Genomic DNA, 11,110 nt, shown 5'->3' with positions numbered 1-11,110 from the left:
AAAAAAAAAAAAAAAAAAAGGGAAGAAAGAAATGCAAGGAATCCCACATGTCCTGTCCCTGGATGTGGATGTTAATATGTACTTCGAAGAAAACCAAAACGTCGTTGAAACCAGTATCGTAAGTTACAATAATATGCAGGAATAAAGTCGGGATTCTATACAACAATAACCTGACCTTCTGCATCCGCAGGGTCAGATGCCATCATGTCTCCGTATTTACTGACTGTGAGAAGTCCGGAGTCATCCTCCAAGTCAATGGCGCTGTCGTCATGGGCCAGGGTTCGATTAGTGGGCGATGTATTGGCATTCGTAGCGGCAACTGTCTTTTCATTGCCGGAGATTGTGGACATCGAAGCGCTACCGCTACCATCTTGGAGGTATTGAGGGGACGAAGCCTGAACTATCGGGTTGATACTTGGGAGCTGCGATTGCGGTTGGGATTGGGATTCCTGTGACCTAGGGTCGCGCGACGAATGTGTGTCAGAATTAGCTGATGTAGATTGTACCGGGCATGGCTCAACTGTCCCTTGGGCAACATTTTGGGTAAGCAAAGATTCTTCTAATGATTTTGCGGTGCAACCCATAAACCCTCCCTTTTCCGCTTGCCACAACATCATTTCCAAAAAGAACACCTTGGTCATCCACCACGCACTGAAGCTTTGCGCGCCACCAAGTGTGAGTCGATGGAGCAATAGCGTCCATAGCGCGTCTGCTCTGTCGATAATGCACTGGGCTTTGTGATGGGGGAATAGAACAGGGAGGTTCAAAATGAAAGCGATCCATCGATCGGGAAATGGGGCAGATCCTGAGGTGTCCGTAGACGAATAGGAGAATTTTTGGTAGCCAAGGTCCTCATCATAGAGCTGCACGTCGGGAGATTTGCCATCGTCAGGGGCAATTAGAAACTTTATTTGGTCTTTCATCATGTTCAAAACCCCTTCAATAGCGCAGTTTGGAATTTTTGCCTTGGCAACAAGGTCCATTGGGTCAATATATGAAACGAAGTCTTCCCACATTTTCGTTCGATTTTCAGCATGACAGAGCCAGGCAGAAGCAGCAATCGCAGATTGATTGACATCTAACATGCGCTTCAGGAGGCGACAAAATATCCGTGCAGGGCTAAGTCGAGCTTGGGACACGTGGTTGGGATGAGATTTCAATGTATCTTTTATATGGGCGACCAGACCTCTAGAAATAGACCCGAAAGCATTCAGCACAGGATCTGGAACAACCTGGGTGGTTAAAGGGGCAACAAAAGCAATCATCTTCTGATACATCAGCCAGTCACACTCTTTAATCCAAGGTGCAACGCCCGGATGATTTAAGAGCTTGTGGACAGGAACGGTGAGTGTGCCTTGGAAAGAGGCGAAGTGGCGGAAGAGGTTTTTCTCTTTGCAATACCGAAAGCTATCGATGACTGATATACAATGTGAGCGGTATAGGGCCGCAAGCGCATCGGCGCTTTCGCTGTCTGTGTGCGCTGGCAGGTAACCATGAATGTTGGGAAGCTGAAGGGAATCATTGTCGATCGGTAGGGATTCATTTGGACGGCTGAATTGAAGCAGTTGATCCATCAGTCGTTGAGTTTCGATGAGAGAGGCGTCTACTGTTGCCATCATACTCAAATCTTTCGGCTGCGAATGATCGCATAAGTAATCTGGTGCCGAAGGATGCTGAACATTGGGTGTCGGAGAAGTTTTTCTTCTTGATGAAGTTCCATTTGTACTCGAGTTCGGTTGTTGTGAAGTACTGAAACAGCATGTTAGGAAGAGAGGAAGAAAATTCAAGGGGCATTGATTCGTACCTTTGTTGGGATTTGCTGGGCACCCTTTGATGAGAAGGAGCAGACTCGACATTCTTCTCTGAAATTTCTGCCAGGGGCTTTGGTTCAGGTTCTCGAATGGACAAGTCGACATAATGATATTTGGATTCGCCGCGGACCCCAAGCCGTCGAGTTTGGACATTTGGAAAAATAATGCGGACAAGCTTGCCAAAGGAGGCTGGATTCAGGACTGAAACCCTCTCACTGCCGCATTTCTCCGCATAGGAACAATATACGCGGTCGCGTCGAACTGATCCAGAATTTTTCTGGCAGTTTTCTCTCAACCTAGGGTTGAAGTCAGCCAAGCATACAAAGAACTGTTTTCATCCTTGGTTTACCATATCATCGCAAAAACCTGCTTAACCTTCTCCGACTTTCCTCCCGTGCCGTCATGTTTCTGTACTTCAGCAGCCATCTGGCGCAGAGAATATCCATCGTATTGACGCAGCAATCGACGTAGTTCATTATCATTGGCTATCGTTGTAGTTGTGCCTCTTCGTTTCCTGGGTCCGGGTTCGGAGCCTTCGTTATCGCCCATCAAGTGATCTGGGATCTGGTTCTCGACGCCATCATACATTTGGGCATAGTGGCCAGTGTGAACGTCACCTGGGAGGCCGGTAGGGGGTAACTCTATTGGAAGTCCATGCATTGGCATTCTGTGAGTATGGACCTCGTGGCCTTGAAAGCGAATGTCAGTTCCGGGTCCGGCAATATTGTCTGGGCGTTCTTGCAGCGCAGGGTCAATAACAATACCGGAATGCGAATTAGCCAGCTGGTCACCAAAGCGGATGATCATCTCCTCTGGGTTCGAATGATATATATGCTGGTTCGGGCCGGCCTCTGGGTGAATATACGGTTGATATCCCTCAGCGACATTTTGGTCTGGGTTATATTGGGTTGTAGTGGAATGGATGCTCGCGGTCGAACCGCGCGATCTTGATGGCCGACTATTCCGGGAAGCAGAGGTATTGGAACGTGATCGCACGGGTTCTATTGTGCTCTGGCGGGTCCGTGATCGCGGTTGTGAGTTCTGTGGGAGGGAATTGGAGCCTTGGGAAGGATGTCGCACTAAACGGTATTAATTAATAAGACATAATAGCGATTCCGGCCCAGCCGTCTGTGACGAACAAACACCACTGCATTGAACCAAGTCCCGACTAATGCTACAAGACAGATACATACCAATATCGGGGACCATGGCTGAATGGTTCATATCCAACTGTGCTGTTGACTGGCAAAAAGCTTTGCCAGTTTATTGTGGGAACCAAGTCGCAGGGATTGTTTTGATTGATATTATTATTCGAGGATTGCTCTGCGAGGATGGGATAGGCGAAGGCCGGGCGTAGACGAAGACGTAAATCGTGGCGGCATCAACCTCAGGCAAAGAAGAAGGAAACGTATAGACAAATCAGATCATATCACGCTAGAAATGGCTCGTTATTGTCGTTGTTATCGTCGCCGTCGTTGTGGAAAATCGTGCTGATGGACGTGAGTATTTGCTGTGGATGGTGTGCGTAAACATGATGTTGTTGATGGGGAAACGCTTTGCATGTTATTCCCCGATTGGGACAGGACAAGTCACGCGACTGGGGGAGAACAAACACAGCAAACAGTGGCATTCCCAGCCACATTTCCCAGCCACATTTCCCATACGCCACGGATGATACAATCACGTGCAGCTGTCACCTGGCTGAGTCATCATCACACTTCCCCTGCCCAAAATTTGGGTGTAATGATACGATACATAACTCTGCATACTCCGTACACGCTCGAGACAGGCTTAATTATTAATACCGAATACATTACGTCGTTTGCTCGTCACAAGAGCGATCTACTCTGCGTATTTATTCCGGCCTGAATAAATAATATTAAATACCAACAACACCTTTGGAAGCGGGCTTGCCAACCTCCTTCAATCTCCATCCCATCCGCCAACTTCCAACCTCCTCCTGTTCTTTTTCGTCCACCCTCTGTCCTCTGTTTGTGAGTTACCCATATCGGTTGCTATCAGCAAATACTACTCTGCTTCATTTACGAATTGACGTCTCTTCCTTCAACCTAACACTACGGCTCCGCTGGCATTTATCTGTCCTAGCAATTTAGTAGCCTGTCCGCACGCACACCGCATCCACCATGTCTTTCCAAGATCGTGCCCAGCACCAGATCGCTCAGATCGATAAGGAGGTATGTACATTCATTTATTATCATGTTCCCTTATCTAGCACAATTTCGTCATGAAATGAATAAATCTCCGTTGAATACGGCTGTGCGTTCCTGGCTTCTCTGCGTAGCGCACAAAAAAGGGCAACTCTCCCTCTACTCAAAAAACCCCAGATATTAATTCGATTACTATCAACTATAGCTGTCCAAATACCCCATCCTGAACAACTTCGAAAGGCAGACCTCTGTTCCAAAGGTCTATGCCTTCCTCGGACTCGTCGGCATCTACTTTTTCCTGGTGTTCTTCAATATTGGCGGAGCTTTCCTGGTTAACTTCGCTGGCTTCCTCATTCCGGGATACTACTCTCTCCAGGCTTTGTTTACAACCACAAAGACGGATGATACTCAGGTATGGTTCATTGTTCTTGTTGCCCTGCCTACTGTTCCTCACTTTCTGTTGTCTTTGATGAGCGTGATTTGCTAACATGCGCGGAATTTACCTATAGTGGTTGACGGTTCGTACCAATGACTTCCCAGGGGTCATGAAGCCACCCATCCCCGTGTAATCCCTCCCGCCCGCATGATGTAATACTAATCACATGCAAATAGTACTGGGTTGTCTATGCCTGCCTGACTGTTGTTGAGAGCGCTATCAGTGCTGCCTATTGGTTCCGTACGTCCTTTACAATTCTAGTTTCTCGGTGTTTCTCGGTGCCTCTCTTCATGACATGTATACTAACAAGTTGCGTGTAGCATTCTACTATATGTTCAAATTTGTTCTTATTCTGTGGATGGCTCTTCCCCAGACTAGGTAAGCAAGTGCTTCTGAAATACCCCATACATGATGCCATACTTTCTTGCGAGGTTGAATACCCATCCATCCTTCTAACTCACACCGATCAAAACCAATTAGCGGCGCACAACTTGTCTTCCATTCCTTCCTTCAGCCAGTCTTTTCCCGGTATTTCACCAGTGGATCTACTGCCTCCAACCTCCGCTCCCAGGCAGACCAGGCCACCAAGCCCCACTCGTCCTAAAACCATGTCGAAAACAGAAAGAGAACGGTTGGTCCGGAATTGAAAGGCGACATAAAAATTTCTCGGCTCTTCGTTTACGGTACCCATGCGACTGAACTTCTGCCGCCAGCAGCTTGACTAGTTTTTTATGTCTCCTTTCAACACCCGCTAGTTTTATGAGACATGATATATAAGGTTTTTGTCAACAAAATTGTATCAGTGGAAGGGTTTCTTGTGCACAATGCGGTTCTCTATATGTAGCAACCTCCCCCATATACTGAGAACTGCAAAATTCGGTCCTCCTTTTTTTTCGTTATTTTTGTTATTGTTCGTTTAGATTGTTTTTGAGGAGCGTCGGTATGAACGTCACGGAATATGGGGTGGCGAGTGAGGGGCAGAAGGATCGGGGATCCTGGGGGGCTCGTGTAACTCATTTTTTTTTGTTTCTTCTGTCTTCCGGTTCCCTTTTTTCCTTTAGGCTCATATTTTTCCATCCTTTCGCTTCTCCTTTTATGATCCGTACTTTTCCCTGAATTGTGATATATACTATTGGCCCCTGATTCAATAATATCGTTTCCCGTTTTTATGGCTGCTGCCCCTGGGACGATAGAATAATAGCAGGGAGCGAGAGAGTGGGACGACATCGCTCTCTTCTTCCTTCTTGGGCGGGGGTTGTTCAGCTGGAGGAACCCCCTCTTAACTCCGTTGCGTGTTGAACGCTCAGCTTCCCGCTTTGACAAAAACCGGCGGTTACAGATGATAGGGGGTAAGGTAGGGTCTGTTTGCTTAATCGCGACCCTGGGGAGGCGGGAATGTAGAGGAAAAACATTTGGTGTATCTTTGACGTGGGAATGACTGCCACCGATCACTTCGCACATCGGATCCGCAGAAACCTTGGAAGGCAGGGGGGGGGGGGATTGAGGGACTCAATAGAGCCCAAACTTATTGCCCCAACTGTCCAACTTGGGATTCAGCACGATCTGATACGGGAACGGATTCGAGTCGCTCGTGGTAATAGGCGGGATGTGATCTTTGTCTTTATTGACGATAGCAACGATTTTAAATGCGGCCTTTTGCAGCATTTTCTCCATGGCTTTGCGGACTTTTGCGCGATCTAGTTAACCGGGGGAAGAATTGAGTTGAGTATATATATTAGTTTTCCAAGCGTTTGTAAACAAAGGGGGGACCAAGAAGAAAGTAGCACATACCCGACTCCGTCCGCGGCGTCGCAATCGTAACATCAACCGTCCAAATCTCCCAACATACCTCCTCCTCATTCATTCCCCCACCTTCCCTACCACCACCACCACCACCGCTCCCCCCAGCACCCCCCCTCCCCGCCAACCCGCCCACAAGCCACCTCCCTCCCCCAACAAGCCCGGCCCCAAACCCCAACGGCCCCGCACTAGCCTTCCTCCTCCTCTTCTCGAAAAACTGCACAGCAATGCGCCCTCGCACGCCGCCATTGGGCGAATTGGCCGACGACGATAGATGCTGGCGGATCAGGGAGTTGACGCGGGCGTCGATGAGGGTTTCGAGCTCGACGTCGCTGATGGCGGGGAGGGTGAGGTTTAGGACGTCGAAGGAGGTGGGGCGGATGCAGGGGAAGTAGCGGTGGAAGAAGATTGTGTGGAGGATGCCTGTTGTTTGTTGTTTGTTGTTAGTTTGTTAGTGAGGTTTTATATATATATATATATATATATATTTAAGTGGGGGGTTTGTTAGGGGGAAGGAGTTGTAGGAGGAGGATGAAGAACATATTCTGTGTGCTGTGCTGTGGTATTCAGACGGGTATATATACGCACCTTTCACAATATCCTTAACGGAAGTGGGATCAGCGAAGACCTCGAGGATATACTCTGGAGGCTTGCGAGGATCCGTCTTTGGCGACAACATGGTTAACTATTTGTTTTCTTTCCGTTTTCCGTTTTCCTTCTTTCTCCCACTCGATCCTTGTTATATACAATCTAATATATATTTTGGTTCTCCCCCCTTTTTTATTCTTTTTTTTCGCTCTTCTCCGTGCGTTTTGCGTAGGGGTGCTTTTCTTCCTTTCGAACGATTGTCCGCGAATGTTAATAGATGTCCATGTGCGGAAGACAGAAATGCGATTGTGGGAGGTGGAGCGGGGAAAACGAGGATGTCATTAGTGTGAAGCACAGACTGCGGAAGGGGTTTTTTTTTTTTTCTTTTTCGTTCTCCTCCCCTTTTTTTCCTATCTTCTCTTTCTTTTGCAGGTAGAAGGTAGGTGTGCGATTGTGGAGGTTTCAAGTTGGAGCAGAATTGATATCTCTGTGCAACAACGGGACGAACAGACGGGGAGGCGGGGAGGCGGGGAGAGTGTTGGAGGGGGAGACAATGTAGAAGCCAGATTTTTCGATTATAAAGCGGGGTTTATTTTTGCGCCCGCAGCTTTTTTTCTTTTCTTTTCTTTTCTTTTTGTTCGTTTTTTTTTTTTTTTTTTTTTTTTTTTTTTTTTTTTTTTTTTTTTTTTTTTTTTGGTGTAACTTAACTAGTTACGGCTCAATCAGCTCAGCTGAAAAGTAGTTATTTAAGCTCCTGCATGCAGCTTGTACGAGTTAGGACTCGAAACTTAGTTAACACTGAACGCTGGTACGAGACGCACCGTGAAGCAACGGGAGGACATTGATCGTAGTAGTAAGTAGGTAATGATCAATGGGCAGACGCCTTATTAGCAGAAGAGCTGCTGGAGAATCATGCCAGTTACCAGGGCGGAGGGCGGAGGAGCGGAAGAAAGCGAACAGTGGAAGAAGATGGACAAGAGACCGCTCATTCTTTTTCATGTGTGTGCGTTGTGCTCAGCATAGAAAAGCAGTTTTAGTATAGTAACTTATAGCACACACTACCTACCCCTCCATGACGGGATTGCCGGGTTCTTGTTTAGTGCTTTGTGGCTGGATAATTCCTTGTCTTGATTGACTTTAACAAGATCATATCCAGAATCTGGCTTTTAAATAAGTTGGTTGGTGACTTATTAATAAGTCCGTCGTTTAGAAACTGGTCGCCACTCTCTCCTCTCTCTCGGCTTCCACCGGTTTTTTTCATTGGAGACAGATGAAAGCAAATATCAATAATCAATATAAATAGGTGAGTGGGTTGGAACATCTCGAAGACGCCGCCGATTCTCCTAAATAGATCATAAGAAATTGGACATTTAGCACCCGTCCCTTCCCCAGGGCTAGCTGATTGATATTTTGATATTGCTATGAGATTGGGAGGCATACATTATACATATAGTATACATTTATTTAAACAACCAGAGGAGCGTTTATCCACGCAAAGATCCTCTCCATACTTGAAATTATGTCATTGTTCAGACCAGTACCTGTACAACCATAACCAGAGCTGTCTTTCTAACACGATTAACCAATATCACAAATATTATGTATATGGCATTTACTGCACCTGTCGTAGTCAACAATTTTTCTTTTTCGTTTTCTTCCCCGTGTACATACAACAGCTTGACATTAACCCTGATAAATATCAAAGAACCTCCCATCTGAAGTACACATTCACTACACACTCTCCTCAGCATCACTTTTCAGTGCTTGAAATAAATCTCAAAGCTGAACTGCTAACTGGACTTGGCACTCTGCATTCAAAAAACAAACAAGAATGAGCACTTCATGGGGTTTTCAAACCAGCGCAGCACACCATAGAAGCAGAAAGAGAAAAAAAAAGACACAGCTCATCTAGCCATCAATATCATTTCTTTGTTCAACAGTTCACAACAGTTCATGAATCTGTTCTGGGATCAGCAAAGGATTTTGAAAAGTAAACAAGGATGAACATTCAGAGGGTCCAATTGTTAGCAGTATACCATAAAATGAAGAAGTAAAACAATGAGAAGACAGTCCACCCAGCCATCATTCCTCCAGTTTAATAGATAACGGATCTGCTCCAGGGTCGGCGAAGCATTCGAAGTCCTCCCACTTGTCTGGGGCGTTTCTTTCCCAAGGGAGTATCAGTTTTCTTCCTCCGATGGAGATGAAGTCGCTGATAGCCTGATCGCTGAGCTCCTGACGAAGCTCTAAAATATGGTAAAATCCGAACTGGAATTTCTCAGCGCACTGGTCGGTTAATAGTCTGCGCATCCATCCAGGGCCATCCTGCGACATAAAAATTCCACGTCAAAGGCATCACTCCGCCGCTTCTTTTGTCCGTTCTCATCATCTTGTCGAAGATAGAAGCATTTTATTTTCATCGCTAACGCGTACTCAAGGTTCGGAACACGAATTCGGCGAAATGAGAGTAGGTGATACCCCAGATTCTCCAATGTCACAGTTTCGTAAGGATGTCAATAGTGACAGCTTCACCACCACCAAAACGAAGTCCCCCTCCGATGTTGGAAAAGCCGGGCTGGTCGGCCAGCACACTGATCAGCGTGGATATGTTTTCTTTGGCAGAAACGAGAATGTCGACATCATTTGTTGTTCTGTTGCTCCCAAGCAGCTGCATCGCCGCCCCGCCGATCAACACAAAACAATTCCCGAGGCACTTCTCAACTGCCTGAATGTAGGCTCGGGCATTTTCAGCTTTGGTGGACATCGCTCTAAATGAACGCTCGATTGGGTGATGCCTCTGAATTCACACGTAACACTGCAAGGTAGCTAGCTGTCTGTTTGTCCACCAACAGACTCTTATTGTTATGGTGCCATGAAGACCTCCTGCAAATTATATCAGGCACGGGGAGGATAGGGGCAAAGAACGAGGCACTTTTTTGTCGGGGCCTGCTAGAGCTAAATAGGATAGAGAAGTCGCAATATGAATGTGAGCAGGGCGAGGAAGGAGAAGGGACGAGAATACGAGTAAACTTAGGTAGAGCTACAAAGAGGAAAGAGATCCCCACGAAGGCAGGGAAACTTAGCATTCGCTGGCGGTGCCGCAAGATTGAAAGGGGTTCTGCGTATCAATGCCCAGGACCTAGCCAGCAGCTCAATTTTCTCAGCCAATCCAGAATATAGTATACCTTCACCATGTCAGATGTCATCCTGAATGCATTTTGCAGGGTTATCCGTTTAACTAGTGGTAGACAGATCAATACTCTTCGGATGTTCTATGTCGCGCTCCTCTTGAAGCTTGCTATTTGCACGATCTCGGTACTTCTGTTTTAAATATAGCCGCAAGCTTCAGGTCCCTCCTCGGAATCAGAGCTCCTGCTTCTTCAGGAGTTACAATCCCCGCGCGGATCTGCTGCCTCTGATAACAGACCTTCTGCCGCACGGGGCGCATTATGACTTTGAGGAATAGCTCGATAAAGAATTGATCCTCACTAGGAAGGTATGCGATTATATCTTTGACAAAACTCAGTAGGTATACATAGTGACATCCAAAGTAAGAGGTAATGGTATAATTTAAGCCTTTAGCCGAATAGCGGTCGGCGACTATATCAATTATGGCTAACATATAGATAGTCATGTTTAATGTCATAACATTTCGAAGAACCGAGCTCACTTCGACAGGCTGGCTCGGTTATTAATTTTTACCTAATGGTGCTGATGATTGGACGACAAGCATCATTATCGTGCCTGCAAAATTCTGGAATCTCGATTTGAGTCGCGATGCCTAGAGTAGAGACATCTTTCTCTTTCAAAATACCCCTTCCTTGCGGAGGCTTGTCTATTTTGTTGTGCTCTCCTTGACTGCAGTTTCGTCAAAGAATATCTCATGAGTTTGCGGAACTTCTTCGTAACCCCTCGAAGCGAGAGCTGAACGGGCAGTTTCCAGTTGCTCATCTGCAATTGCGAATTGGAAACCGAAGGGGATCGGTGGATAGTTACCCAACGGCAACGAGAATGAGATCACCGACGATACAGTGTCTCACACCTGCGTCTTTTGAAGATTTCTTCAGGGGCCCAGTCGGATTTTGCCAAACTAAGTTTTTCGTAACCATCCATCATGGGCGTATACTGTTAGAGGCGTAAGAAGTAAGAACTAGATATCAGAAAAGCAGAAGGGATAAAGGGGATCACCTCTGCGGATCATGTGGTAATCATGTGATAAATCAAAGCCCTGGCAAATCAGTGGTATTGACAAGGAAGTTGGCCAGGTTATAACTATTTAACCTCTAAGTACTCCGTAGTTAACTTTT

General features: G+C 46.5%; 6 protein-coding genes across 6 annotated transcripts; 1 reads left to right on the top strand and 5 right to left on the bottom strand.

Annotated features, from left to right (window-relative positions):
- Nucleotides 1-12: 12 nt before the first annotated feature.
- BDCG_02171 (RfxA protein) lies at nt 13-3,412 on the bottom strand. Its single transcript, XM_045417723.1, has 5 exons — nt 3,005-3,412; nt 2,576-2,890; nt 2,161-2,500; nt 1,805-2,107; nt 13-1,749 (listed from the first exon to the last, which is right to left on the bottom strand). The coding sequence occupies exons 1-5, from the start codon at nt 3,033-3,035 to the stop codon at nt 156-158; spliced, it is 2,583 nt and encodes an 860-aa protein (XP_045274458.1). The 5' UTR covers nt 3,036-3,412; the 3' UTR covers nt 13-155.
- A 141-nt stretch (nt 3,413-3,553) lies between these two features.
- Nucleotides 3,554-7,370, top strand: BDCG_02170 (protein yop1). The gene is made up of 7 exons (XM_045417722.1): nt 3,554-3,805; nt 3,918-4,006; nt 4,185-4,391; nt 4,489-4,497; nt 4,592-4,655; nt 4,736-4,793; nt 4,896-7,370. Exons 2-7 carry the CDS (start codon nt 3,956-3,958, stop codon nt 5,017-5,019), a joined length of 513 nt encoding a protein of 170 aa, XP_045274457.1. The 5' UTR covers nt 3,554-3,805; nt 3,918-3,955; the 3' UTR covers nt 5,020-7,370.
- Nucleotides 4,153-7,463, bottom strand: BDCG_02169 (uncharacterized protein). Its single transcript, XM_045417721.1, has 3 exons — nt 6,804-7,463; nt 6,207-6,638; nt 4,153-6,112 (listed from the first exon to the last, which is right to left on the bottom strand). The coding sequence occupies exons 1-3, from the start codon at nt 6,892-6,894 to the stop codon at nt 5,925-5,927; spliced, it is 711 nt and encodes a 236-aa protein (XP_045274456.1). The 5' UTR covers nt 6,895-7,463; the 3' UTR covers nt 4,153-5,924.
- A 1,422-nt stretch (nt 7,464-8,885) lies between these two features.
- BDCG_16510 (uncharacterized protein) lies at nt 8,886-9,137 on the bottom strand (the record flags this gene model as incomplete). Its single annotated transcript, XM_045425735.1, has 1 exon — nt 8,886-9,137. One exon carries the CDS (start codon nt 9,135-9,137, stop codon nt 8,886-8,888), a length of 252 nt encoding a protein of 83 aa, XP_045279935.1.
- Nucleotides 9,138-9,297: 160 nt separating this feature from the next.
- Nucleotides 9,298-9,567, bottom strand: BDCG_02168 (uncharacterized protein; the record flags this gene model as incomplete). Its single annotated transcript, XM_045417720.1, has 1 exon — nt 9,298-9,567. The coding sequence occupies one exon, from the start codon at nt 9,565-9,567 to the stop codon at nt 9,298-9,300; it is 270 nt and encodes an 89-aa protein (XP_045274455.1).
- A 534-nt stretch (nt 9,568-10,101) lies between these two features.
- Nucleotides 10,102-10,449, bottom strand: BDCG_02167 (uncharacterized protein; the record flags this gene model as incomplete). The annotated part of the gene is made up of 1 exon (XM_045417719.1): nt 10,102-10,449. One exon carries the CDS (start codon nt 10,447-10,449, stop codon nt 10,102-10,104), a length of 348 nt encoding a protein of 115 aa, XP_045274454.1.
- Between the last annotated feature and the right edge of the window lie 661 nt (nt 10,450-11,110).

Source organism: Blastomyces dermatitidis (genome assembly GCF_000003525.1).
Source record: "Blastomyces dermatitidis ER-3 genomic scaffold supercont1.2, whole genome shotgun sequence".
Classification (NCBI taxonomy): domain Eukaryota; kingdom Fungi; phylum Ascomycota; class Eurotiomycetes; order Onygenales; family Ajellomycetaceae; genus Blastomyces; species Blastomyces dermatitidis.
This window is presented reverse-complemented; position numbering and strand designations above follow the sequence as displayed.